The sequence below is a fragment of the Osmerus eperlanus genome, chromosome 6 (assembly GCF_963692335.1).
Source record: "Osmerus eperlanus chromosome 6, fOsmEpe2.1, whole genome shotgun sequence".
Taxonomy (NCBI): domain Eukaryota; kingdom Metazoa; phylum Chordata; class Actinopteri; order Osmeriformes; family Osmeridae; genus Osmerus; species Osmerus eperlanus.
This window is the reverse complement of record NC_085023.1, coordinates 15,298,587-15,326,386: the sequence shown is the minus strand read 5'-3', so window position 1 is coordinate 15,326,386 and position 27,800 is coordinate 15,298,587. Positions and strand designations below refer to the sequence as shown.

General features: G+C 51.2%; 2 protein-coding genes across 3 annotated transcripts; one reads left to right on the top strand and one right to left on the bottom strand.

Moving 5' to 3' along the window:
- The first annotated feature begins 898 nt into the window (after nucleotides 1-898).
- prph2b (peripherin 2b (retinal degeneration, slow)) lies at nucleotides 899-5,535 on the top strand. The gene is made up of 3 exons (XM_062463839.1): nucleotides 899-1,880; nucleotides 2,759-3,005; nucleotides 3,977-5,535. The coding sequence occupies exons 1-3, from the start codon at nucleotides 1,300-1,302 to the stop codon at nucleotides 4,181-4,183; spliced, it is 1,035 nt and encodes a 344-aa protein (XP_062319823.1). The 5' UTR covers nucleotides 899-1,299; the 3' UTR covers nucleotides 4,184-5,535.
- Nucleotides 5,536-6,708: 1,173 nt separating this feature from the next.
- ubr2 (ubiquitin protein ligase E3 component n-recognin 2) lies at nucleotides 6,709-27,623 on the bottom strand. Of its 2 annotated transcripts, none has more exons than XM_062463838.1 (47): nucleotides 27,465-27,623; nucleotides 24,853-25,112; nucleotides 24,178-24,256; nucleotides 23,393-23,503; nucleotides 22,799-22,929; nucleotides 22,534-22,672; nucleotides 22,357-22,419; nucleotides 22,128-22,248; nucleotides 21,915-22,022; nucleotides 21,347-21,435; nucleotides 20,309-20,407; nucleotides 19,355-19,518; nucleotides 18,705-18,804; nucleotides 18,251-18,379; nucleotides 17,855-18,038; nucleotides 17,653-17,714; nucleotides 17,455-17,565; nucleotides 17,252-17,317; nucleotides 16,755-16,877; nucleotides 16,585-16,648; nucleotides 16,359-16,483; nucleotides 15,909-15,961; nucleotides 15,706-15,808; nucleotides 15,135-15,183; nucleotides 14,865-15,019; nucleotides 14,681-14,783; nucleotides 14,434-14,543; nucleotides 14,144-14,224; nucleotides 13,835-14,016; nucleotides 13,477-13,676; nucleotides 13,154-13,247; nucleotides 12,871-13,032; nucleotides 12,527-12,618; nucleotides 12,153-12,231; nucleotides 11,908-12,056; nucleotides 11,741-11,796; nucleotides 11,525-11,621; nucleotides 11,332-11,396; nucleotides 11,068-11,203; nucleotides 10,664-10,760; nucleotides 10,410-10,540; nucleotides 10,202-10,310; nucleotides 10,042-10,098; nucleotides 9,370-9,447; nucleotides 9,004-9,174; nucleotides 8,719-8,820; nucleotides 6,709-8,549 (listed from the first exon to the last, which is right to left on the bottom strand). In XM_062463838.1, the coding sequence occupies exons 1-47, from the start codon at nucleotides 27,546-27,548 to the stop codon at nucleotides 8,408-8,410; spliced, it is 5,265 nt and encodes a 1,754-aa protein (XP_062319822.1). In that variant the 5' UTR covers nucleotides 27,549-27,623; the 3' UTR covers nucleotides 6,709-8,407. The 2 variants fall into 2 exon arrangements, with proteins under 2 accessions (XP_062319822.1, XP_062319821.1); XM_062463837.1 differs by lacking the exon at nucleotides 20,309-20,407 and adding an exon at nucleotides 20,105-20,203.
- Nucleotides 27,624-27,800: the final 177 nt, after the last annotated feature.

Below are 27,800 nucleotides of genomic sequence, written 5' to 3'. Positions count from 1 at the left end.
GCAACAGGGTTTTGCCTATTAGAACAGATTAAAACCATATTAAATTAGGAATAATAGGCTGTCGTCACATTACCTGCCCTTTGTCAATTGGTTTAATCTTCTGCTCAGTGAAACAAGATGTTAGAATAAGACACAAAACAAACATCTGTAACAATAGAAGATCTTATGGTTCTTCCTGCCCTGAAACCTGAAATTGATTTCACAAGGAGCCTAGATTAGGCTATAACTAGGACAATATTTATGATTTTTCTATTAATAGAAATGTTTCAAAATAGCACACTTCTCAAGATTAAATTATTAGTTTCACTCTTGATGACAAAAACATGACAGTTGGCACTCACAATACTCATATAAAAGGCAAACCTTTTCCCGCTCTGACAGTACAGGACAATGAGCTCGTTCTACTATTCCAATGAACTTAAAAACAAGATTACCTGACCTTAACCTTAATCCATACCCTAACAACAGAGGATAATGAGTCTTTGTTCACATCTCAAATACTCAAAGTATTTGAGGAGTAATGTGTATGGAGTGCTTTGTAAATGTATGACAGTAGTGTAGGTATTGATTGGATAACTGATTGCAGGTAGCTTGGCAAACTAAGCAGCACACTTTCATCTAGTAAACCTTCCCCCTAAATTCACTGAATGCTTCACACCTGAAAAGTGAAAACCCCTTCCACCAGAAGGCTATCTATCCCTCAGGCCTCTCCCTATCCCAGGCAAGCTCAGCACAGGCAGGTAATGGAGGAAGCGGATACTTAAGCAACAAACCATTTACATGGTAAGACAACAGATTAGAGCCCAAGGCTCATCTGCTGCAAATGAGATCAGAGCTGATTAGTGGGATTTCGGATGACGTACTGTAGATTGGTGGCTCGATCACTCTGCTACTCGCCTGACCACCTCCTTTTGCAGGAAAAAACTATCTGGAATAGCTGTGTAGCCCACCATCCTGTCCATTTTTGTGGATTTTATGTGATTTTTTTTAAACGTTTATGGTGGCAGGCCCACCTAGCATTATGGACAGTCCTAATTCCAGGTTTGTCAAAATGGGTACGAAGAGAGAAATCTTTGCTGAATCACATTCTGTGGCTCCCTTCTGGAATGGATTACAATTTTCCAACTGACACTCTCCACTGGAACATCGTCGTCTAAGATCAACTGAATTTGAACAGTTAGCCAACTGTACAAAACAAGGGAAACAATATTTAAAAACTTAAACAGGAAGTTACCAAGTCCTGATAATATATTCCATAAAAAGTTTTGTTTGTGGAATAGAAAGCATTAAGAGGTAAGAATGGTGCTGATGAAGGTGAAGTTTGACTTGCCCAAGCGGGTGAAGCTAGCCCAGGGCCTGTGGCTCATGTACTGGCTGTCTGTCATGGCTGGGATCCTGATCTTCAGCCTTGGGCTCTTCTTCAAGATTGAACTGCGGAAGAGGAGTGAAATGATGGACAACGATGAGAGCCATTTTGTTCCCAACCTGCTGATTCTAGTTGGCCTGGCGGCCTGTGGGCTTAACGCCTTTGGAGGCAAGGTATGCCACGACTCTCTGGATCCCACCAAGTTCCCTAAGTGGAAGCCGATGGTGAAACCCTACTTGTGCTTCTGCATTTTCTTCAACGTCGTCCTCTTCATCACAGCGCTGCTGTGCTTCCTGATGCAGTTCTCCATCTACTTTGCCCTGGCCGAGGGGCTGAAGAACGGCATACGTTTCTACAAGGACACCGACACACCTGGACGCTGCTTCATGAAGAGGACTCTGGACATGACCCAGATCGAGTTCCGTTGCTGTGGTAACAACAACTACAGGGACTGGTTCGAGGTGCAGTGGATCAGTAACCGCTATCTGGACTTCAGCAATGATGAGATCAAAGAGTGAGTATTGAAAACGGTAGAGAATTATACTGTGTTTTTTTGTTGTAGCTAGACTGCTCCTCAGCCAGAGCAGATAGTAGTTCTAGGCTGTTAGTCAACAGTTTTCAGTTGAAATGGAGGGCTGCAAGCATATTCAATACAAGGTTTTGGACTCTTATTCACATTCAGATGTATGGGATGTGTGTGGGTTTAATGTGAGGCTTATGAGGTGAGCAGTGCAAGTGTAGTTGGGTTCATGTGCTAGCATCTTATAAGTCCATAATCTACCTGGATCTAATTTCTAAGTCTCTCGCAGCTTACTGTCCTCCTGAAGCATGATAACACGCCACATCAAAGACAGTAATATACTTTGACACTAAATGCTATTGCCAACTGCTAATAGCTGTTATCACACATGCTATATCACAAGATACGAGTAAGAAATGACTACAATTTAACAGCGTCGTTTCTAGAAGGGTTTTCATTGACTAGGACATGTCAACAGGGACATTGCTGTGCCTGTCCCTCACTAATGATCCCATCAAGAGGATACTTCTAATGAACCTGGTAAAACGTTGCCTTGTCAATCTCATTCAGAAGCCCCTCCCATCCTGTCATCTCTTCCTCTGTCAACAAAGCTACAGCCTGAGCTCATTACACAAACCATACTGCCAAACAGTCACTAACAGGCTGGACTGATGGCTTCAGTCTTATTGCCATTTAAGACTGGGATTTCTAAGCACCACATACTTTGCCATGTGACCTACAGAGACGGAACTCGCTGTGGTACAATCCCTCAAGTTGTCACTGTTTCTGGGCTGTCATTTGGGTACGCGCAGCACAACGTACATGAGTCAGTCCCCAATAGTGACGTGCGCCTCCTTTCCCCCGCTCCACAGCCGCGTCCTCAGCAACGTGGAGGGCAAGTTTCTGATGGACAGCGTCCCCTTCAGCTGCTGCAACCCTGGTTCCCCCCGGCCGTGCATCCAGCACCACCTGACCAACAACTCAGCCCACTACGACTACGACCACCGCATCGAGGAGCTCAACATCTGGACCCGCGGCTGCCGCCAGGCCCTGGTTGCCTACTACGGAGGCATGATGAACAGCATTGGGGCTCTGGTGATGCTGTTTATCGGCCTGGAGGTAAGAGACATACGTGCAGGGGTTTGACGCGCCGTGAATAAAACCTGCTTCTTTCGTCCAAGTTTATCTACATTTAGAAGGCCCACTGGAAGCGTCATTCATTAGCTTGTTGATAGGGATCCCATCATGGTCTTAGAGGTGCGTGTGATGGGGAGCATTGGGGCGTTCGGCTGGACCGATATGGCCACAGCTGACGAGCACAGCAGTCACACACATGGTACATCTCACCTTCCTCAGTAATCTAGGGGACACGAGACAGCCAAAGCCAGCTGTCCCCATCTCCAGTGGCTTCCTGGCAAACAGGCACTAAATCATGGCACGGCATTGGCTCCTCTTAACCCTCTCAAACAGACTTGGAGTGAACGTATACCCATCTGGATCCACACCTCTGCTGTTGTATCACACAGATACAGCAGGGGTACAGAAGCTCATGGGGGACCCACATCCAAACTAATATATCACATACAACTCCAATTCATATATTTGAATCGTGTCTTTTGTGTGACGCGCCATTATTTACCCCTATTAAGTAAGAGTTATTCAAATATCCTCCCCTAGAGTCCAATCTGTGATCATCAAGCATGACAATGTCCTGAAGAGCCTCCAGTGTGAAATTGAGTGTGGTTGCGTAACCATGGTGTGGTGTGTTGGGTTGGCCAGGGCAAGGCAGGATCAGGGTTTCTTAGAGGGGTTAATCTGGCCAGAGAGCAACAGGTAGCTACTCGTGCTTCCTGGAACCTTGAGGACCGCCCCGTCAGTGAGACAGTGGAGTCTAAGCAGGAAAAAAGGTTTCTATCTGGGTCAGATAAACAACCCTTAAGGATCCACCGTGATTCAGATCAACACTGCAAATAGACCAACAGCAATTTATAGACAACCTCTGAAGTGCCGTGGCTGACATTGTCTGGCCGTTTACAAGCAGGTGAGTGGGTAACAGCGATGTGATGTCTCCCCTCGTTGTGGTCCTTTAGTCTGCCGTGATGGTGGGGCTGCAGTACCTGACCACCGCCCTGGAGACCCTGGCCGACCCAGAGAACCCAGAGAGCGAGAGCGAGGGGTATCTCCTGGAGAAGGGCGTGAAGGAGACCCTGGCCGGGGTGATGGCGAAGATCACGTCTCTGGGCAAGGCCAACCAGGTGGAGGGGGGAGAGGAGGAGGCCGCGGCCGCCGCGAGCTGAGAGGGTCCCACCTCGAGGGACAGAGGTCTCTCCCCCTTTGCCGGGAGCTCCAGGAGAAAGAGTGAGAGAGGATGGAGAAAGATCTTGAAGAAACACCTGTGCACACACTATCAAACACACAATAAATGCATGGACACATAACTCTCTACATACTGTACAAAGCAAACGCACACACAGATGTCCACATATGCCCACTTTGAAAAAGTGAAGTTCACCAACTCATCACGGAAAGTGATCAAACAAAATGTGAAAAAAATCATATTATGTCCATATTATTATGTAAATATGTTGATCAGAGTCTATTTTTAAAAAAGATTGATGATGTCTGTTCATATCAAAATGTCTGTACATATTGATTTGGGTTTTGGAATACAAAGAAACAAATAATTCCCTCCCCTACCCAAAGAAATGATCATGATGGGTCAGACCCTGAAACCATCAAGCCTAATTCAGTCTTATCTATCCTCATGTGTTATAGTTTATCTCCTATATTCTAGAGACATAACACAACCTTTGTTGAGAGGACATGTAACCCTATAGCAACACAGTGACACGTGTCTTTGGTTAAACATTTTACTAGTCTACTCAAAACGCCGTCATTTTTTTTCCCCATCAATCAAAAAGTCATGTGTGTCAAGAAAGGGACAGAAGGGGACAGACGTGAGTGTTTTCTCATGGCAGCTTTTATCAGGCAGCTGCAGAACGGGGGATTCGAGCTGAATCTCCCAGTCCCCTCTCACCCCTCCCCCCGCCCCGAGAGACAGCGCCTGGGGACTGCCCTGTACCTGGCCCAGACATATATGACTCTTTGAACCCACATTAAGAATGCATATGACAATTACCATTTAATTACTGTCATGAGCCACGCTCATCTGCACAGTGTCAAGTGTGACTCTGGGGTTACATGTCTGCTTCCGGTGAGACTGAGGGAGACCGGACACTGGTTCTGTTCTCCTATGAGGGGCTAGCGTGGATCGAAGACCCAGATGAGCTGCTGGATGCGTTCATGAGGTGCTGGTTCTGTACTGTACTGAAGACAGAGAGAAAGAGAGAGAAAGACAATCAGTTTGGCAGTTTAATTAATTAAGAGTTTGGCAGAGTAACCAGTGTGAGCACGTAGAAATGGGTCACTTCTCAGTGATTATGAAAAAGTCTTACCAGTTGTACTTTTTTTTTCTTCTTTTTTTTTCTGTGATCTCAATATATATATTTTTTCTTTGTAATATCGAGTTTAATCTTTTCTGTAAAATGTGTATTTTGATCAGCAGTACTGTCAGTCATTGTGGGTTGGTTGGAGAATGTAGTCACTCCATTATGTAAGATAAAATATATAAAGAGATTGTGAGTCTGAATGTGTGTTCTGTGCATGCATCATTTGTAGATGAACCATATTTGAGACTTGCTCCATGCTTAAAGAGAAAGGGAAGGGGCGTAGGGAAGTAGAGCGAGTAGGGGTTTGAGCTGAACAGCGAGTATGCAGCCAGGAGGGCAGCCGGAGGTTCACAGGAGATAAAGGACATGTTAGGAGCCCAGTAGGAGGTCTGCAGCTTTACCTGGTGGGATCAGGAGGGAGCTGTGGACTCACTCAGTGGGGGGTCCTGACCCTGGCCCAGGACACACATCAGACCACTGGACTAGAGGACATCTCTGGATAAGTGAGCACTACAAGAGACCCTAAATATAGAATTTTGTCTATATAGTTTGGTCTAGAAAGAGCCCTCAACTAGTAATATTTAATGCCCACCTGATGTGGAATATTCTCTAGATCTAAAGAACATGTATAGTACCTGAGGAGATAAGAGGGCTAAGCTTGTATATGCAGCTTAGCCCTGTCAGGTACCTGACAAGGACAGGGGCCTCTGACGCAAGGAGGCCAAAGCATCTTGGGATATTGGGGTGGAGCTCAAGTCAGGCAGAGAAGTACCCCCGCCCCCTTACCCACAGAGGAAGGAGATGACCCAATTCTTCAAATCCTTAGTTGGCCTCAATATCCAGTGTTGAGAAACTCAAACCACTCATAAAAATATATGAATTTTGGACATGAATGTGTCCCTGACATAGAACTTATTGGGCCGTTAAGAAAACAATTAATGAAAAAACAATAGGCAACAAGTGATGCCTTTAGGTGAACATTCACTTCCCTTAAACAATGCAACCTCAACTTAATCCTTTCAACCACTGGTTAAGTGGATAACTGGTCTCATTATCTCATCAGCTCCAGATGGGCCTTGGGAGTCTTAATCCTCCTGACTCCCCTGGGTCTGCAGTATAACAGGTAGATGCTGACAGATCTGGGACAACACTTAGATATTGATATTAAGCAGCACACACAAAGCCCTCTCAAGGTCATGCAGAACAAAGGAAGCACAATTAGGCTTTAAAACATACAAAAGGGGGAAACGTTTACCGAAAAAGTTACAAAAACACTTTTTACTTTTCCGTTTTATTTTATTATTGGTTTTACAATATAGTACAATGTACTTATTTATACAAGAATTCACATATTAACAAGTCTGTGTCTGACGTGATAATAGCAATGCAGCCTTGATATTGGGAGCTTGTTGATGGATGTGAGCATCAGTGCATGCCAAAGGACTGATGGAAGGCTTGGGACCCCTTGTCAATACGCCAGCGGAGAGTAACACCCGACTTCTGAGAAGTGTGTGTGTGTGTGTGAGTCTCTAAAGTGCCTGCGAAAAATCATCTTGTTCAGTTACCAAGCTTGGTGGACGATACCTGGACCTGGATCAGTCCACCTGTAATGCACAGCTTTCTGCTTGTCTGTCGTCTGGCTACAGCCTGAGACAACTTGAGGGGGAGGGTCAGGAAAGGAACTTGGCCCCGCGTCTGATATAAACTTCACAGTTCATATAAAAAGAGAGTAGGGGTAAAGGGAGAAATCTCTCAGTTCTGGTACAGAAAAAAAAGGCTTCTGCGCAACTTCAAAAAAAAGTGTCAATACAAAAAGAATTGCCAAAAACAAACGCACCCCATCAAAACACAACATCAACGTCAGATATAAAGTAAACTACATCACATGGCTCTCCAACCAACCACACACACATTTACCAAACATGGGAGGATAGCCTTGCAAATAAAAGGCTTGTCTGTAAGTTAAGGGATCACTTAAATAGTGTTACAAAAAGGAAAAACGGACAAGATTAGTCTGAATACATTCAAGACACGCAAACGTACAAAACTTGAAGCAACACTACCACGTTCCGACACACACCCGTTACGATTCCCACACTTAGACGCACAGGCACGCAGGAGTTGAACACGCAAACACAGCCACACGTGTCTGTGCTCTCCCAGCGCTGGCTTGGATTCTTTGAGTGCTGTGTTTTTGGAAGTCCATTTTGAGGAGGAGGCTCCGTGAGTACTGTGGTGTACTATCAGACAGAAGTCCATTTTGAGAAGGAGGCTCCGTGAGTACTGTGGTGTACTATCAGACAGAAGTCTGTTTTGAGAAGGAGGCTCCGTGAGTACTGTGGTGTACTATCAGACAGAAGTCTGTTTACATCTCAGCAGGGCCACCGACACAGAAAAAAATTCCATTTCAATAAAAGCAGAAAATCCAAATATCAGGTTAATCACCGAAACATACATTCATTTACAAGGGGGATTTCTCCTTTCGACTGGTGGGACAGGATTTGGACTTCCAATTGAAATGGAACGGCCTGCGATCCTGATGACTCACTGCCTGCCATGCGAGGGGTTACATTTGTGCTCGCTCAGAACAAACACAAAGCGTTTAGTAGCAAAGCAAATCCCAACGTAAATAATCAAATTCTTCAGCCATCTACCTCAGAAATAATTTAATCACATTTTTGATGAGCAGAATGAAAAAAGCATTACTAGAAGTCATTGTTAAGTGACTGTGTCCCACCCAGCGATCCGTGGTGACCCGATGCTGCAATGTTGCTATATGCTTTATGTATATGTGTGTATATATATACACACATATACATATATATTCTCCTTTAAATTCTTAAATTACAAAGAAAAGAGCACATTCTTTCCCAAAGATATAGGCAAAATGAAAAAGAAAAACCTACATGCATTCATCCACTCTGACTTGAAGGACAGAGGAAGGGAGAGGAGGCAGGAGAGAGGTGAAGCAATGTTGCCATGACAACTGCTCTCCCCCATGTGCAGACCCCCCCCCCCCCCGGCGTGCCTGAGTTCTGGAGACGCGCGTGACCTCTGGTGCGGAGGCTGACATCACAGGTGCTGCCAGTCGATGCCCACCAGGGTCTGGTTGGCCTCCTGGGCGTGGCCGATCTCCTCTGTGACACTGTGCTGCCGCCACAGCTTCTGGATCTTGCGGTAGCGCTCCCGGCACAGATGCAGGGGGTTCCCCCGCCTGAACACACACACACACACACACACACACACATTAAGGGCTTAAACAATGCATGAGTGACCCTTTTCCAGCTAGGCCCATCATGATGAGATGACGACAGCAGATTCATAACCTACACACAGGTTAGCGATGGAGGATGGATAGAACCCAAATAAAGCGTGCGTCTCACCGGAGGCCCTGGTCCGTCTCCCCATAGTCGTCCAGGTATGGCGGAGCGTAGAAGCAGCCCTTTGTTTTACCAGCCAGGAAGAGAACCTGGCTCTCCCTCACCCTACACAACAGGAGCAGGAAAGCATGTCGGCCAATCGAAAGGCATCATCTCGAGAGGTCGGGATTAGAGGTTCGGGGGGCCCTGACTGTGCTCGTGTTCGCCCCCAACATGCACTGCACCCGGGTCAATCAACAAACCAAAGAAAGCCCACCCACCCCGCCCACGCTCTCCTCCCCTCAGTACCTGAGGAAGAGGCCCAGGCCGGCCCCGCAGACGAAGGTGTGCGCGGTGCAGGCTCCCACGTCGTCCCCTTCCAGCTCCGTCTGGCAGCAGTAGCTCTGGGAACACAGCATGGTGCCACACACCAGGCAGAGGGTGGGCGCACGAGACTTGTCCCCCCCGGACTTGGGGCACCTGGGCGTCAGAGAGAGAGAGAGAGAGAGAGAGAGAGAGAGAGAGAGAGAGAGAGAGAGAGAGAGAGAGAGAGAGAGAGAGAGAGAGAGAGAGGGGACAGCGTGTCAGGAGGTCGTCTGTGGAGAAGCTGGGCTCTGATGGGCGTGTTCGGCCCGTCTTCTGTGACGGTGAGGAGGTGGACTTTAGGACGCTCACGTAAAGCTGGAGGCTTGGTTTATGAGGGCGCTGTAGTCATCTGGAAGGTCTATGAGGCGATTCGATTCTCTGGGAAAACTGCACACGCACACACAAAGGACTTTAACAACTAACAGTCTGTTCAGTTTTCAATAATCTGGACCTAATCACTCCACTCCAGCAGGCAGTGCTTATCATAGATATATATAAACACTAGATGTCTTACGGCGGAGTCTAGAACGTCCGCACGTGGCGGCCATCTTGCTACAGTCAACTCGCTCACCCATAACATTGTGTTGATGCTACATGTACTTTTTAAATGACCATAACTTTCTAAATTTTCAACCGATTTTGAAACGGTTTGGTTTGTTATCGACGTCAGAGATGTCGTTATGCCACTGCATACTTCTATTCTATTTTTTTTAAATAACATAATTATTCATAAGTATGCAGTGGCATACCGACATCTCTGACGTCGATAACAAACCAAACCGTTTCAAAATCGGTTGAAAATTTAGAAAGTTATGGTCATTTAAAAAGTACATGTAGCATAAACACAATGTTATGGGTGAGCGAGTTGACTGTAGCAAGATGGCCGCCACGTGCGGACGTTCGACTCCGTTGTCCGGCAACGTGGACGAGACATCTAGTGTTTATATATATCTATGGTTCTTATACTCGTGCAGCACTGACCTGACGAGAGAGCCGCCTCCCTGGAGAGTCTGCCTCATGTCTGGGTGAGAGCACCACCTGGAGGACAGGAGGAACACCAGCAGGAGGTCAACCGTTGGGAAGAGGCAAGAATAAATGTGTGTGTGTGTGTGGGGGAGGATTATGTGTGTGTGTGTCTCACCCCTTGAGCAGAGGCTCCAGCAGCTCCTGGTAACTGCAGTAGAGCTGCAACAGGTTGGTTGGCAGGTTGAGGTACCCACACAGCACCTCCCACTGCCCGGACCCTAACGCTGAAACAGCACAGCTACGTCAGCATCCGGAAGGATCCACTTCTGTCCATAACCGACTGGGAGCGTGGGTGTGCGTGAGTGTGTGTGTGTGAGTCCTACCGTGCAGCTCAGGCGGGGTGGGGGCTCCGTTGAGGTGGTGGAAGAAGAGGGCAGCTGCTCTCAGGTAGGGCAGGATGCCAGCCTTTACACAGCGCCACAGGTGCCACCCTGAGGTCAGCTCAGGTAGAGAACTGTCCCCCACACACACACACACACACACAGATGACTGTTACAATGACACATCGTAGGGCAGCATGGCACACAGGATTGGGACCCATGTGTGTGTGTGCGTGTGTGTGTGTGTGTAGACTGACCTCCCCAGGTGTGTTCTGATTGTGTTGTAGAGCCGGCAGATGGCCTCCTCTTCCTCCCTCTCCGCTCCTCCACTCTCCTGGTCCATGGCCGCCTCCACTGTGGAGTCACACAAGAGTTCAGACACCCAACATCCCACCTGACGTTCCCCGATCCCGCTCGGGGGATCCCGGAGGGTCATCTCCTCCAAGCATGAAGTCATGAGCTCCAGAAGAGGACAAGCTAAGGTGGAGGGCCACTACTCTGCTCTAGCAGCCAGGGTGGAGGGCCACTACTCTGCTCTAGCAGCCAGGGTGGAGGGCCACTACTCTGCTCTAGCAGCCAGGGTGGAGGGCCACTACTCTGCTCTAGCAGCCAGGGTGGAGGGCCACTACTCTGCTCTAGCAGCCAGGGTGGAGGGTCAAACCTGGGCCTGAGGTGAGGAGGATCTGGACCAGGTGGCCCACCGTGACCAGGTGGAGGAAGTGGAGCTGGGCTGCGTCCATGCTCAGCCCTGACGAGTCCTGGCAGTGCACCGCCTGGTAGGACAGCACCAGGCTCACCTGGACCGGAGAGAGGAGGAGGAGGAGAGAGGTGAGAGAAGGAGCCAACAGGAGACCAGATTGTATTCTGATTGGTTATGGCATCATATGTGTTTGCTTTGGCTGCCGCTGAAGGTGTTCTCCCTCACCAGCAGGTGGAACATGTCTATGTCCAGGATACATGGAGCCTTCTCCTGAGGGTCTGGAACCAGCGCTGCATACACACACACACACACACACACAGTCAGTGTAGCAGGGGATTCTAACAACTAGGTAGAGTGAGAACACAGATCATGGGGTGGTTAGCAGTAGCCTAGTAGCTAGTCTCCAGTGGAGTGTTACCTGCTAGAAGTCTGATAAAGTGGGCCTGTACGGTCGGTAGACTCGTCGCTATCCAACACGCCGAGCCAAACCTGGCCAGAGAACTCAGACAGTCATCCTGCACACCCACACACACACACACACACACACACACACATAAGCCTCTCACCGAAAACCTCAACTGGCTTCATTCGCATTAGGGCCGCGTGAAGTGCATAACATGTAAAGAGACCCCACCTGTCTGCAAGGTAAACTTCCAAACAGAGGCTTGTCCTCGTCCACCAACAGTCTCTCTGTAAGGGGAACAAGGAGCCGTGAGAAGCCTGCTCACGGCGCAGAGCCCCACGGCGGCGTGGGAGAAGGGCGGGCGTGACCGTGGCGGCGGAGAGGGTGAGGGCACTGACCTATAGACTGGATGGTGTAGGCACAGCTGCCCCAGCACACGATGGGCACGCGGGCGTCCTGCTCGTTGGGGTGCACCTTCAGGCCAACTTTGTAGGTCGCCGTGCCGAACGTGGTCAGCATCTCCCTGATGGTGCTGGAGTAGGGGTTCCTGGGGGGAGAGGGGGGGGGCGGTGAGGACCCCCAGGCTGGTGGTGAGGTCGGAGGGCGGGCGTGTCGCCGGAGGGGGGCGTGGTGGGTCACTTACGTGGGAGTGTGGTCCACGGCGAAGCCGTCCGGTGGAGGGATCTCGTCCTCTGGTTTGGTCTCCTCCATCTCCTCAGTGCCTACACACACACACACACACACACACACACACACACACACACACACACACACACACACACACACACACATGTTGGATGATATCCTACATTAAATCCAAATAGCCTTTTGTACTACTGGCTAAAGGGCTGTGTACTTGTAATGGTGCTGCACACATCCTATCTACGTTACATCGTCCTGATTTATTTTATATTTACCGCATGCACTCACTTGTTTTGATATACCATATAAAATAAAGTGAAATCTAATTGCAGGGTCGGTCAGGTCATTGGTCCCCAGGTGTGGCTGCATACTCACTGGTTGGGTTGAGTTTCCTGTGGGCCGAGTGCAGGGCTCGGACCTGCTGACCGGTGCTCTTCATCCACAGCTCCAGACCAGGCTGCTCAAAGCTGAGGGAGGAGAGAGGAGGGGGTCCACAGGTCAACACACCGGACACCCCTCAGGCTGGGGCGTGCGGTGGCGGCGGCGGCGGCGGGTGTTTTCGTGTCTAGCGTGGATGGAGGACGCGCAGTACCCAGGCACGTGGGCGTGTGGGTCTTTGGAGCACAGCGTTTGCAGTGCAGCGCGTGTGAGCTATATAGTGTGAGCCACATTGTGTGTGTGTGTGTGTGTGCGCGCGAGCTCCGCGCCCCGAGCAGCACCTGCTGGAGGTCTTGGCGCGGCGGGGCAGCAGGGGGATGACCGTGTTGCTGAGGCACTCGCACAGCGGACACAGGAACTCGCCGTTCTCCACATCGTAGCTGGTGTGCACCCGCAGCCGCTGCTGCCGGCGCTGCTCCTTGGCCTGCACCGCCTCAAAGTACCTGCACACACGCGCGCGCACACGGGTTACAGCTCCACGCTGAGTCGCTGCACAGGGAACCATGTAGGGGGGGGGGGGGGGGTCAGTGGTGTGGTTGGTGGGGGGGGGGGGGTCTGACTCACCTCTGCCAGCAGTGAGAGTGCATGATGTGGCCACAGCTGCCCGTGTGGGTGCCAAACGACAGGTCCGGGTGCATGAAGAGGGGGTCGTAGCGGTCTGGGGGGGGGGGGGGGGGGGGGGGGAAACACAAGAGGCCCGGGGGTCAGACGGAACAGACCTACCCTGGATGGTACCATCCCAGCAGGCAGAGAAGCTACGGGGACCTCCTGACCCGCTCGGCACACTGAAAGCTCCGCACGCACCTGGCTACAACATTTACGCTCAGCGTGTCAAAAGAAGGGCGGGCCAACGCCAGGCCAGACCGAGCCCACCCCCCGCGTCTCACCGGGGTCGTGCGGCGGCCTCTTGCGGTTCTTGGACATGACGGTGGAGCGCTGGACGAAGGCGGCCAGCACCATGGCCTTGCCGTCCGCTCGGATCTCCTGCTCCTCCTGGCACAGGATGCAGGTGACCACCTGCCGCTTCTCCAGGGGCCGGGAGCGCCGCGGGCCCACGCACAGCAGCGCCGCGTCCGGCGTGGTGGGGCTGGAGGGGGGGCAGGGCACGGGTCAGACACCGGGGGGGGGGGGACCTTGCTGTTCAACGCTGCTCTGTGACGGCCTGCTTCTAGCGGTGTGGTGAGTAGGATAATGTGTGTGTGTGTGAGCGATGGCTTGTCTGGTAGTGTGTGTACTCCAGAGTACCTGTGCTCCATGGATGTGGAGCTGGAGGCCTCCAGCTCCTCCAGGCTCTGCTGGAACAGCTCCTTGTTCTCGTCGATGAAGTGTCTCTGCATCTCAGACATCTGGGCCATGATCTTCTCCCGGCGCAGGCGGGCCAGCTCTGCCTTCCTCTTGCGCTCCGCCTTGTCTTTGTCCGGGACCAGCTGGGAGGGGAGCGGTAACACAATGACGCCTTGGACACGCGTTCAAATCACGGTTGTGATGCTGCTGCCTTTAGCTGCTAGTATGGTAGTGGAAACGTGTGTGTGTGTGTGTGTGTGTGAGTATCACCTCCTCCTGTGAACGTTCCCCGCTGGTTGTGACCGGCGCAGCCACGGTCCTCTCCTTCATCGTCTTGATAACGGCCACCGTCTGTTCAGGGGGACGGAATATTGTAGATGCATTAGGACTAGAAAACACCTCAAAACAGCATCTTCGGCGCCTAGTATTTTCGTCACGAGCGCAGCGTGATAAAAAGGTCCTATGCTGCCACCCAGTGGTCACGACATGAACAGAAAGCCCAGTGTAAGCCTGTTGTGGGTAGATGGAGGGAGAGGGGGGGGGGAGGGGGGGGTGCTCACCTTCAGGATCCAGCGGATCATGTCTTTGTGGACCTCCAAGTGGGGGGAGTTCTGGAGGGTCTCTAGCAGGGCCAGGATACTGGCCGTGTTACTGGGGGCTTCCGCTGGGCCTGGGGCAGAGGAGGAGGGGCGGAGCACCAGTTATACACACACACACACACAGACAACTGGGCTGCCAGTAAGAGAACGACTCGTGGAGACGAGTTTGAAGGGAGAGGAAGGCGAGTGTGAAGACGAGAGGACTCACGGGAGATCTTCAGGGTGAAGTGGAAGGTGACGTCGTGGTCTTCGCTGCTGTTCTCCAGCTGCTGCTGCTCCTCCAGCAGCGCCATGCCGATCAGGTGGAGCACCTGGTGGGCAGGGGACACAGTTAGCTGTGCCTACTGTCACACAGACACACACGCACACAGAGCGTCCAGCGGGCCCCTCACCCTCTGCAGCATGGACTCGGACCAGTGCCCCCCGCTGGGCTCCACGGCCCACTGCAGCACGGCTCCCAGCATGCTCAGCAGCACGTCACACTGCAGCACGTTCACCAGGCTGGCCAGCAGCGGGCAGAAGGGAGGCAGCACCGGAGGAGGCAGGGCTGCAACACACACACACACACACACGTCCAGACAGTGATGATGATACAGGGATGGCAGGTGAAACAAACAACCGATCCAGATGGAACGGGACCAGTGGTGAGGCGTGGCTCTTACCCGTATCCTCTCCATTCTGTCTCTTCAGCTTCCTCTGCGCTTCCTCTGCCTGTGACAGAGAACACAGCGTGTTTAGCACACCCCCACCCTGTCCTCACACCCCCCACCCTGTCCTCACACCCCCCACCCTGGCCTCACACCCCCCACCCTGGCCTCACACCCCCCACCCTGGCCTCACACCCCCCACCCTGGCCTCACACCCCCCACCCTGGCCTCACACCCCCCACCCTGTCCTCACACCCCCCACCCTGGCCTCACACCCCCCACCCTGGCCTCACACCCCCCACCCTGTCCTCACACCCCCCACCCTGGCCTCACACCCCCCACCCTGGCCTCACACCCCCCACCCTGTCCTCACACCCCCACCCTGTCCTCACACCCCCACCCTGTCCTCACACCCCCACCCTGTCCTCACACCCCCACCCTGTCTCACACCCCCACCCTGTCCTCACACCCCCCACCCTGTCCTCACACCCCCCACCCTGTCCTCACACCCCCCACCCTGGCCTCACACCCCCCACCCTGTCCTCACACCCCCCACCCTGTCCTCACACCCCCACCCTCAGCATACCTTAGACTGGTCGGCGCGGGAGTAGTGGTAGAAGTACAGGTTGAACTGCTTGGCGCACTCCGGCCGGAGCTCGTAGAGTCCCCTGCCCGTCACGCCGGGCTTCCTGTGGGCGGGCACAGCACACGTCGCCATGGTGAACACATGACACGCCCCGCTGGTCATGAAGGGTCAAGGGGCTACGGACAGCGAGAGGGGGCACTTACTTGAACGAAGCCACCGAGTCAATCACTCTCTCCATGCCGGTTTCCTTGTTCTCCTAGGAGAGGGGGACGACAGAGAGAAGGAACGAGTTAGTTTCTAAATGGGAGCGTGGGCCTGTGGTGCCACAGCCGCCCACTAGGTGTCAGTCTGGTGCCACAGATGGAGAGCAGCCATCCAATGGGAGCAGGAAGTGTCCTCCACCCAGAGGTCCAGATGGTTTGTGGATTGTGGGAAACAAGGGAGGTGAAACCAGATGCCACAACAGCTTATGTCACTGGTTAAACATTGTTTGGCAACAATCTGTTTTCCCAGATATGGGATGTGAAATATTCAGTTGGACAGCCTGACCGGGTGTGGTTACACAGAGAGAAGGGAGGGAAGAGAGAGAGAGAGGGAGGAGAAAGACAAGGGGATAGAAGGAGAGAGCAGAGGACAGAAAGAGAGAGACTCACGTTCTCCGGGAGGGCTTTGACCAGTTCACTGTGGGCCATGGGTCTGATGCACAACTGGTGGATGATCTCCCTCTTGATCTCGTCACATGACTCCACCTGGCCGATGCCGGCCACGAAGCGCTCCCCTGTCACAGAGGGAACACAGCTCTGGGTCAGCCCACGCCCTCACCACCAGCACGGCCGCCATCGTGGACCGTAGGCAGGTACAGAACCGGGCCTCACTCACCCACAACCATCATGATGAGGTGCAGCATCTCCTCTATGAGTGTGTTGTTCTGCTGGATCACATCCTAGGACACACACACACACACACTCAGTTCAGCTGGACCAGAGGCATACATGTCGGACAGTACCGAGCACGCACGCACACACACACACGTAGCAGAGAGAGCGGACCTTGTTGGCGTTCTCTCGGTTGTATCTCTTCCTGCACTCGGCCGAGCTGAAGATGTGGTAGAGCTCGAAGCGGCTCAGCACGATCATCAGGAAGTGGTTGGGGTCCATCATGGAGGCCCCAGCCTGGGGAGGAGACGGCAGGGTACAAACACAGTGAGGAGGGGCTCTCCACAACACAGCCGGCACAGAGGGGGACGCTAGGCTCTAGGGCTCTCCACAACACAGCCGGCACAGAGGGGGACGCTAGGCTCTAGGGCTCTCCACAACACAGCCGGCACAGAGGGGGACGCTAGGCTCTAGGGCTCTCCACAACACAGCCGGCACAGAGGGGGACGCTAGGCTCTAGGGCTCTCCACAACACAGCCGGCACAGAGGGGGACGCTAGGCTCTAGGGCTCTCCACAACACAGCCGGCACAGAGGGGGACGCTAGGCTCTAGGGCTCTCCACAACACAGCCGGCACAGAGGGGGACGCTAGGCTCGCTGTCTGGGTCGTACCTGCAGCATGGTGAGGTCCTTGTCGAACATCTCCACTCTGCACTTCACGTTGTGGTAGTAGTAGATCTGCCCACAGAGAGAGACACGACTGTTAGAGAGGGGGGTATTCTACACATACAAAATCAGCTAGCTAACACCATGCTAGCACATGGTGTGAGGATGTTGGCTGGGAGGCAGTTGGGAATGGCAGGACTGGGTCTCACCTGGTTGACCAACGAGAAGCCGTTTCTCCTCCACATCCCAGCGTGCACTTGGGCACAGAGGACCAGGCAGCGGAGGGGGTGTTCTATCAGCATGGGGGGGCTCAGTTCACTCTGAGGAGGGGGGGGGGAGAACACATTAGAACAGAGGGAACAGGGGGCAGAGGAGAGAACGCTGTCGGGATACGGAGTGGCGCTCACCAGGGGCAACAGCTCAGGGAATCTGTAGGCCACCTCCGATTTACTGAGGAGAACATGGAGACCTGAAAAACAACAAACCAGGAGAGATCTCAAGCTTCTATGACCCATTAGATACAACGTGCATTCAAAGCGGGAGTCGTCCACGTTGTGGTGGTTGGTGGAAGGTGCTGTCCAGTAAGGGGGGGGGGGGGGGGTGTCCTACCGGCCAGGATGCGGGACACTGGGAGGTGGATGCTGACTTTCTCCTGGGAGACACAGTAGCGGATGGTGTCGACCGAGTGGCCCGACATGCTCAGTGTGATGGGCTGCTCCCCGTCTGTGAAGCCGCTGTGGCAGTGGGTGAGGGCTGCCAGGCACATTTTATAGGCGTCAATCAGCACACGCTCCTGGGGGGGGGGGGAGAGAGAACCGGCAGACGAACACACACAAGCGGCAGAAACGACACAGGTGAGATGGACGTGTGCGCGACGGAGGCAGACAAAAGGATGTGTGTGTGTCTGGAGAAGGAGGAAGATGAGGAGACTGGATTTGTGTGTGTGTGTGTGTGAGAAAGGGAGTACTAAGCGTGTCCCTGAGGGGGTGTCTGAGTGGGACTCACGTCTGTGGCGCACCACTCCTGCATCATGGAGATGATGTGGGTGAGCTTCATCTGCAGGGTGAAAGCCGCCTCCCACTCTGGCTCCATCTCTATGTGCTGGCCCACCTGCCTCACCACAGGGTCCATGCCCTGACACACACACACACCATCAGCCCCCCGACACAGCAGAAGCAGGAGCAGCATGACCCCATGCCAGAGATGGGAGGTGGAGGGGTGGGGAGGGGGTGGTGTGGGGAGGGGGTGGTGTGGGGAGGGGGTGGGAGTCAGGCGGCTGAGCGGTAAGGGAGTCGGGCTAGTAATCTGAAGGTTACCGGTTCGATTCCCGGCCGTGCCAAATGAAGTTGTGTCCTTGGGCAAGGCACTTCACCCTACTTGCCTCAGGGGGAATGTCCCTGTACTTACTGTAAGTCGCTCTGGATAAGAGCGTCTGCTAAATGACTAAATGTAAATGTACCTGCATGCACTTGAGCAGCTCCAGGAAGGTGTCCAGGCCCTCCAGGAACTTCTCCCTGAGCTGGTCGCTCCACTCATTAGGCCGACTGATCAGGACGTATCTGGACACACACACACACACACACGTTTTGACTCTACTTTACACTCTCTGACTAAACACGCTCATCTGTCAACACAGTGCTAATGACAAAAACAACAACCTTGACAATAACAAGCTCACATGAGCTGTCACACATTCACACTCCCTCCTCACATTCCAGAACGCCTTCATTAACTCTGGTACTGAGGCGCGAGGTCTGTCACACAGTGTGTGCACTAGGCCAGCCTCTCTACCCTGCTCAGGACTGCCTGCCCTGGTCCTCAGGACTCCCTGCCCTGGTCCTCAGGACTCTCTGCCCTGGTCCTCAGGACTCCCTGCCCTAATCCTCAGGACTCTCTGCCCTGGCCCTCAGGACTCCCTGCCCTGGCCCTCAGGACTCCCTGCCCTGGTCCTCAGGACTCCCTGCCCTGGTCCTCAGGACTCCCTGCCCTAATCCTCAGGACTCCCTGCCCTGGCCCTCAGGACTCCCTGCCCTGGCCCTCAGGACTCCCTGCCCTGGTCCTCAGGACTGCCTGCCCTGGTCCTCAGGACTGCCTGCCCTGGGATCTTACTTGAGGTCTCCGATGAGGCTCTGGACGCGCCTGAATTTGAATGCCTGCTGGGCCGTGTAGCGCTCGAACTGGAAGCGGCCCTGCAGGTCTCGGTGGCGCAGGTGGTCCACGAACGTCCTGATGATGGTGGTCATCAGGTCCTCCTCGGTGATCAGCATGCGCGCCTGCAGGGTGAGAGACTGGACGTCAGGGGGAGATGGTGCACGCTCTGATGCAGAGTCCTCCCCATAAGGAATGTATTGATGCTCAGCTGGCAGATATCCAATCACCCATGTAGTCAAATCTACCTGCCTTAATCTGATATCGGTAAATTCCTACTTGTGTAGATGTTTGTTTGTGTTTGTATTATCTAAATACACTCACAGCACACCATCTAATGACATTACACGACAGGTAAAAACTACTGACACTTCACAGACATTTGACTGCAATCTACCACACAAATGTATTCATTATCTACAATACATTTACAACGTCAAATTAAATGGATGGATGGTTGAGAGAACGGACCTCATGCAGCTTTTGTGTTTTTTACATGTATTTTTCATCAGCGGTGAAGATCAAGCAGTTCTCACAACAGGAAGACCCCTCTGAACCGGTCATGATGGCATTACTCTCAGGACATTGTCCCCTCGTCATGACCGCTTTCTCTCGGAGGAGACATGACTTACTCTCTACACTCAAATCCAGGTGTTTTCTCAGCATGCATTTCCCAGTGCCCCCCCCCCTCCCCCTCCCGCCCATACTCACCAGGGAGGGCACAGTGAACATTTGCACGGAGAGGTCAGTGACCGAGAACTCCCTGTCGTGGTCATCTTTCACATAGTCGCTCTGCAAGCGTTCATAATTCTACCGGTGGCGGGTGGGGGGAGGGGGGGGAAGGAGGAGACAAAAGAAGAAGAGAGGTGTGTGTGTGGGAGGTGTATACGGGCGGAGGGGGGGGGGGTTACTCACCATGGTGGGGACGGTGAAGAGCTGAACTGACAGAGAGGTCACTGACACTACACGCTCGTGGTCATCCTCCATAAAATCTGTCTGGAGGCGCCGGTAATTCTAAACGACAACAAGGGGGAGGAGGGAGATTCACCTCCAGGTCAAAGGCCGTGGGCCGCCCTTTACACAACCCCCCCCCCCCCCCCCCCTGATTTTGGATCAGTGCCTAGGGCCAACTTCATCCTACTTCCCCTTGTGGAAGCCCTTTGACCTCAGACCCCCCCGCTCTTAAGAGCATAGACACAGGACCACAGAAAACCCCTGTGGACTACTGAACACACACACATACGTACATACATATTAATTTATCATCATGAGTTTCAATAAACATTTGTCAAAATTTGAACATAAAGAGCTGATCTTCTGGAATGGAGCCCAGCTATAATGCATCATTGTCCAGTGATCAGGACAGTCTATATATATTTTCTCTATGGTTGTTTGGCTCAGGTAAGTGTGTTGGTCAAATGTGTGTTTGTGCGCGTGGCAGAGTCTATGGGTGTGGCCAGGCAGCGGTCAGGTTGAGAGCAGACCAGATGTCTGTCTCTCTGCTAGGCCTGGGAGACTGTGCTGCCCTCGCCAGCCCAACTACTTAAGTGTGGGTGGGTGTGTTCATGGCTATGTGCCTGTGTGCGTAGTGTGTGCACTTAAACCACATCAGCTGGTTTAATCAAACCGGTCAGATCAGTCAGCAGTTCAACACAGACTTAAACCAACAATACCGAATATGCACCACACACATAGAAACCAGTACACAGAGTACAGCTGCCATCCAGGAGTGGGCAGCCGTGGCGTCCTGCTGCCCCCCAGCGCAAGTAACGTCAACAAGTTTTGTTCCTCGTTAGGGGGCCCGGCTGGATAAGAGGGTTGACATTAGCACCTCCAGTCCTGCTCTGGTGGGAGAATGTGTGGCTGTTCGCACCGCTGTGAGAGGGCCGGCTAGCCCTTCACAGGGAACCCAGGCTCCCGGGACAGAGAGCAGGGGAGGAAGGGAGGTCTTACTTTTGCAAACTGGATGGCAAACAGCTTCTTGTATTTGAGGTCCATGAGAAGGCTGCTCATGAAGAGCTGGTGGTAGACATTCCTGGCTCCTGGAAGGGAGGCATGAATGGAATTCAGAACGGGGAGGGGGTTCATATCAGACCTTTTTACAGCTGTATGGGCTCAGGAAAACATTCGGGCTCGTTCCATTTGAATACTGTTAAATACATAGATGCAATCCTATTGGGAACCGTATTCACTTTGAAATGAAACTAATTTGGCATGCAAATGTGTTAACCCTTGTGTTATCTTCGGGTCATTCTGACCCATCAGTCATTGTGACCCACCGTCGTATTGCGCCAACTTTATCGCATACAAAACCAAACTGAAGCATTTTATTTTAACCGTTGGGCTGTCTCAGACCACCCACATTGCGAAGGTTAAAAGAAAATTATTTTTATTTGTTTTTGTATTGGGTAAAATTGGGTAAACACAACGATGGTTCGTTATGAACCTTTGGGTCATGTGACCCGAAGGCAGCACAAGGGTTAAGTGTTGACTTCTGGGATTCCCTGGCCCTCCTTCTCACCTTTCCACATCTTGGAGTCACAGAGCATGAGGGTGTCCACGAGCGACGAGTTCTCCCCCTCCAGCCCTCTCTGCAGACCCACCTGGCACAAGATCCTCCGCAGGGCATCTGCACACACACACACACTTACTATACACAAGCCAGCAGGTGTCTTGCAGAGAGCAGTGGCTGATCCAGATGTCAGATGGACTCCTGGCTGGATGGGAGTCTGACCTGAGTATCCTATGACGTGTCCCAGCCAGGCCAGGGCCTTGAGAGCGAAGCACTGGTGAGCCACCACTGAGGAGTGCATGACCTGCACCCGCAGAGGCTTGGACTGACGACTGGTGTTCCTCTGCGCCCACACGCACACAGACACAGACCATTCATCAAGACGACCGCATATTACCCCTCCCAGAGCTCATTAGAGTCAAATAAGGTTTGTCAGAAGAGGAGTTCTTACCACTATGACTGACTTGGCCTGCTCGCAGTATTGGATGTCCCCATAGCGCACTGATTTACGTCCCTGTAGAACAGGTGATACAGGAGTCAGGTTTATCGCCTTGGCACAGTATATCAGTGTGTTCCGGTACTGAGAACCAAAGCCTATAGGGGAAAAAACGAATCGAAGGTCACTCACGTCCCTGTCCACCGTGGTGGCGAAACTGACGGCCTCTTTCTGGGTGCAGTTGACCGCCTTCTGCAGGGTGTAGATGACCTGTTCGTACGTGTGCACCTCATCGTTGAAGAGCATGCAGTAGTAGGTGTCACCTCGATCTCTGGGGGGGAAAGACACGCATCGAATGGGCCTGGGGGGCTTGCTTATGGAGCCAAGGATCCAAAGTGGGAATCCATGCGTGTGCGTGTAAGTGAATTGGCTTGTGTGTGTGTGTGTGTGTACGTACGGAGGCTCCAGGCCCTCGGGCAGCTCGTCCTCCTTGTCCCAGGTGAGCATGTCCACGGCGTACTTCAGGATGATGGAGAAGACGTTGTAGCAGCGGGCGATCATGTCGGCGGACATGTGGGCCAGCGGGTCCTGAATCACACACAGCCACAGGGTCAGGGGCCTTGGACACGGATCAGCTGCTCCAGGTAGGAACGTCATTTAACATGACTGGCTGCGCGTCGTGCTTATTGTGTGGTAACCATATGTACAGGATGTCAAGTCAAGAGTGAGGCCGTGTCAGATACAATACTGCATCCCATGTTGTCTTAATAATGTCCCTGTTACATATAATAATAATAATGTCCCTCGTACTGTTGCACACCTCTCTGGGTGAAGTGCAGGTTGTGTGACGGCGACTGGCGTGGAAGGAGCAGTGAAGGACTAGTGTGTGTGACACGGTGTGTGTGTGACAGGTGTGTGTGTGACAGGTGTGTGTGTGTGACACGGTGTGTGTGTGTGACACGGTGTGTGTGTGTGACACGGTGTGTGTGTGTGACACGGTGTGTGTGTGTGACACGGTGTGTGTGTGTGTGTGTGTGTGTGGGGCTCGGACCTCCTGAGAGGCGTCGCTGATGTTGGGCTCGTGTTTGTGACAGTAAGGGCCCTTCTTCCAGGCCTCCGTGTCTCCACAGTCGCAGAAGCCCCCTCCCCCAGAGGTAGTCATCTGAAGGGAGAAGGAGGACAAGTGGTGAGGGATGAGGTAGCACGGACACACACACACACACACACACACACACTCCAAGAGCACCCGCTTCCGTTACAGATGTACGCACTCGCATCTAGTCCTCTGGAATGAACAGTGTGTTGATTTTGAGATCTCTGAAATTAGAAGCTACTTTGACACACACACACACACACACATCAAACCCCAACACAAATGGGACTGCCACTACCAACCCAATCCTCGATGACGGCCTCTCGAGACCAGACGACACAAAATTGAGTGCTCTGAACCAGACGATTCTAATTGTTGAGAATATTCACACACACACACGTAGGGCTCATGTGTGTGTTTGTGTGTGTGTGTCCATGAGCCCCTGGAGAGCCTTAGCCCAGAGGGGGACTGAGTCCTGGACAGACAGGACTGCTCACTGGCTTCTGCATGTCAGCAGAGCAGCCAAGTCAGCCAGCCCCAAATGGGATTAGCCCTGATCCCCAGCCTGGATTCAGAGCAGAAGCCTCTGGGAGTCCAGACACTGGGTGACCCCTCTCACACAATAGCACCGCTCATCACTGCTCAGTACAACTGGACCGAGTCGCTCTGCCTCCAAAGACACACCAGTTTATGGAAGACAAATGCTGGGAAATTCTCCCAAAGTGTGGGGCTACTGTGCTTACCCTGTAGCGGTGTTCTTTGTGCACACTGCCCAGGAAGCACTGCATACACAGCACACATGTGGGGTCAGCGGCACACTCCCTGCAGAGACAAAGAGGTCAGTGAGAGCACGGCCACAGAAAACGGACTCCCGTGGAAACAGTTTGATCATGTTTCAGGAAATACACACACGGTTATCCTGCCCTGTGTAAAAAAACTAAAACAACAAAAAATCATAAAATGTGCAGTTAATATCCTAAATATATTGCACTGATAGCAACTGAATCGTATTACATCAAGGTGTGTGCAAGGACCAACTAGTGGGGTTTCCAGGTCAGTGATGTCAAGCTGATCAAGTGAGAGCAGGAAGTGACCCTAACTTGTGCTCAAGCTCCAGACACTGTTACCCGTCAGGGCTTAATGTTGCCTCTAGGACTTAACAACGTGACCCAGTTCACCGGGCTACTAAGTTAGAAATTGTACCTGTGTGCATTCTTAAAAGTTCTGCTGTTTGTAATAAACCTAAACATCTGGGTTAGGAAGTGACTATCTTGACAATTTTAGCTCTAGTGTCTAGCTCTAGTGTATATGCTAGGGATTCATGCTAGGGATTCTGATATTCACTGGACATAGCTTGGTAGTCGATTATAAGACCATCCCTACACTGGGAATCATGTGTCAGCATACTGCCTGCTTACCTGCATGAGTAGGTGGGCTCGCCCACTTTGAAGACATGTCCGCAGAGCTGTGAGGGCTGGTTGCTCTGCTGCAGCTTGGCCAGGCCTGTGGAGGGGTCCTCCCCACACAGGTACCACTCCAAGGGAGCCTGCAGGAGCAGCTGGGCCCGCAGGTCCTCTCTCTGGGGGTTCAGATTGGGGCCCAGGCAGTAGATTTGGGGCACATAGAGGGCCATGTGCTGGTATACCTCCTTGGGCAGGTCTGACACTTGGAGCCATTTCTGGAGGTAGAGGGAAAACAGGCATGAGCAAGGTGGGTTGCCAGGGGCTACCCTTTGTTATTCAATGAGAAAATGAATTAGGCTTGCGGCTTAATACAAAACCAATTTTCCACTTAATGTTTTATTTGATTAATTTATCAAGTACACCTATAATAATAATCATAATAACATAAAAACCAATGTATGTTAGATCCATATCCTACACAGCTTTTATTTATAATCAACCCCTTAACATATCAATAGTTGATAGGTTAGGGATAACCTAAATGGTGTATAAGCTGTCATTCTCTTATGAAGCTCATTGAGCTCTAGCTGATTAACATAGGCTGACAATGTGAAGAGAGCCTGGGGATTTGCTGCATGTCTGTCACTGTCACAGGCCTGGCTACAGAGGCCTGTAAACCCAGAGGAGGCAGGGGCTAGGATCAGCCTCACAACCTAAGGAACAGCGGTAACATGCTGCATAAACAAACTGCTGGATGAGAAATTCTGTGGGGGGGGATCTCTCGTGGCTGAGGAGGATCCTGTCACACTGGTGAGAAGGCCTAATTAACAGCATGCTCCTGTGCTCACACTCTCAAACACGAAAACACACACCTTCGATGCAGCTCTCAGTGAGTGCACGGCACTGCACTGGTGTCAAATTACTACTGCGCTTCAGAGCCAGACATGGTGCGGTGCCACCAGCCAGCCGGCACTCTGCACCATAATGATTTACCTCAACCAGTGCCATGTATATAGCCTCAGGCTATGACCCAAGGTGCTACAAAACAACGATGAACCCTATTACTATTATTAAAAGGCAGTTCAGTTTAAACCAAACCCCTCTAGCACTGTGCTGTGACAGTGCGCCTTTGGGATAAAACAATAGCATATTTCAGAGTCATATCGAAATTAGAAATGTAGCAGAACACAGATGCTATAAGAGAAGAACTTGGCCAGCCATTTTACTTAGTTAGGAAAGTGACATTTTGGAGTTTGTGGCAGGTCATTAGTCAGTAGTTTTTACAATATAAGTTAGTACAAAAAAAAGCACTAAGCTTCTGCTAGGAATGATGTTATGCCTGTGTCTTCATATGTCTGTGAATCAACTAGTTTCCTTTGAATTAATGATAGCTCTATGCCATCTCATTGTCAGGGTAAAAAGAATCCCAGATCATTGTTTAAGTATTGTTTGTCCGTGTTATTCAATGTCCATGGGCACATGAAATGGAATATGGAGTTTACGGAGACCACTTGTTGAGCCAGAATTGTAGGCTAAACATTAATTGACTTATGTCACAGCTTTCATTTAAAAGGAACATATTTACATAATCAGCCTACTTGGTCATATTCTACAAACGGGTCAGACAGTGAACTAAAAAGCAGTAAGGCAATCAACATTTCGTAAGGTACTATATAGCGTGTGCCACAGGTTGCAGAAGAAATAGGCTAATACTGGAGTAGTCGAAGTTTAGTGACCCACTAAAACATTCTCACCATTGACAATTGACGTGTACATTTAGGCTACTTCTATTCCTGTGGTGAACTAAGACAACAAATGCTGTTAAAGGAATAACAACATTATTACTCTTTTACAGGTACTTTTACAAAAACAGTGCCGTTTCCAACAGGTTACTTGCCGAACAAGTTGCCTCCATGGACTTAACATTAGTAATTGTTTTTGTAAAATATGGTTAATACCACAGATATATTTTATTTTTCATTTGGGATAACGTATCTATCACAAACTGGCTGGCCATGCCTGCATCTTTTTTGTTGCAAATGTTAGCTATGACACTCAACTCACTTAAGCAGTTGACAGGTGTTTTTTCATACATAAAATCACTAATAACACTTTATAAATGGTCGAGACGCTGTTAATAAAGCATCGTTAATGGCTCTTTCTGAGGTGGTGGGCAAAAAAGGAGGTTGATGGTAGTGTACAGGGCAGTTGGGTTGTTTTACACTAGAGCTAGCTACTGTACTGTAGCAACCGTTTGCTATTTTAGTCAGAACAGAAAATGTATCTAGCAGTTAGCTAGCTTTCAATATTGAAAACGTTGACACGGTAATCTAGCCTTGCTAGTCTAACAACATACCAAATATAAAAGTGTATCACCCCCCATAATTTGTTCCATAAATGTCTAAATTCAAAAGGCAAACATTGTCAGATGTTGACGGGTTTGCAGTTAGCCTTTTCTGTAAGCTGTGCTAGCTAGCTGGGGGGCATCGCATCGCTGAAAAACAAGTCGAGACGGAGAAAAACATGACAGCATAAAAATGTATGTCACTGGTAGACTCTAAGCAACCCTTTCTTTCAGACAAGTTAAAATGCATAAAGAACATCAAATTAAACGAACTGTCGCCTACCGAAGCTGTATCCTTGGCAGAAAAATTGACGAATTTTGGACAGAGTGCAGACGGTACTTCACGATCAGATTCGGCCGCCGCCATCTTCAATCCATCTACTGCTGTACTTGCTCAGTTGAGGAAACGGAAATCAGCCGTTTGTGCGAAGAGAGTGAGGAGAGGAAACTTTTCAGCTGACTCATGGAAAACAGGCAGGTGGTTGTGCGAACTTGGACCAAAAAAAAATTCCATTACAGAACTAGAAGTTTTCTTGATCTCCAGTGAATGGCAAATTATTTTTTGATAATTTTAGAATTTAAGTAATCAGAATGAAATCCAATTGATACGTCTGTATAT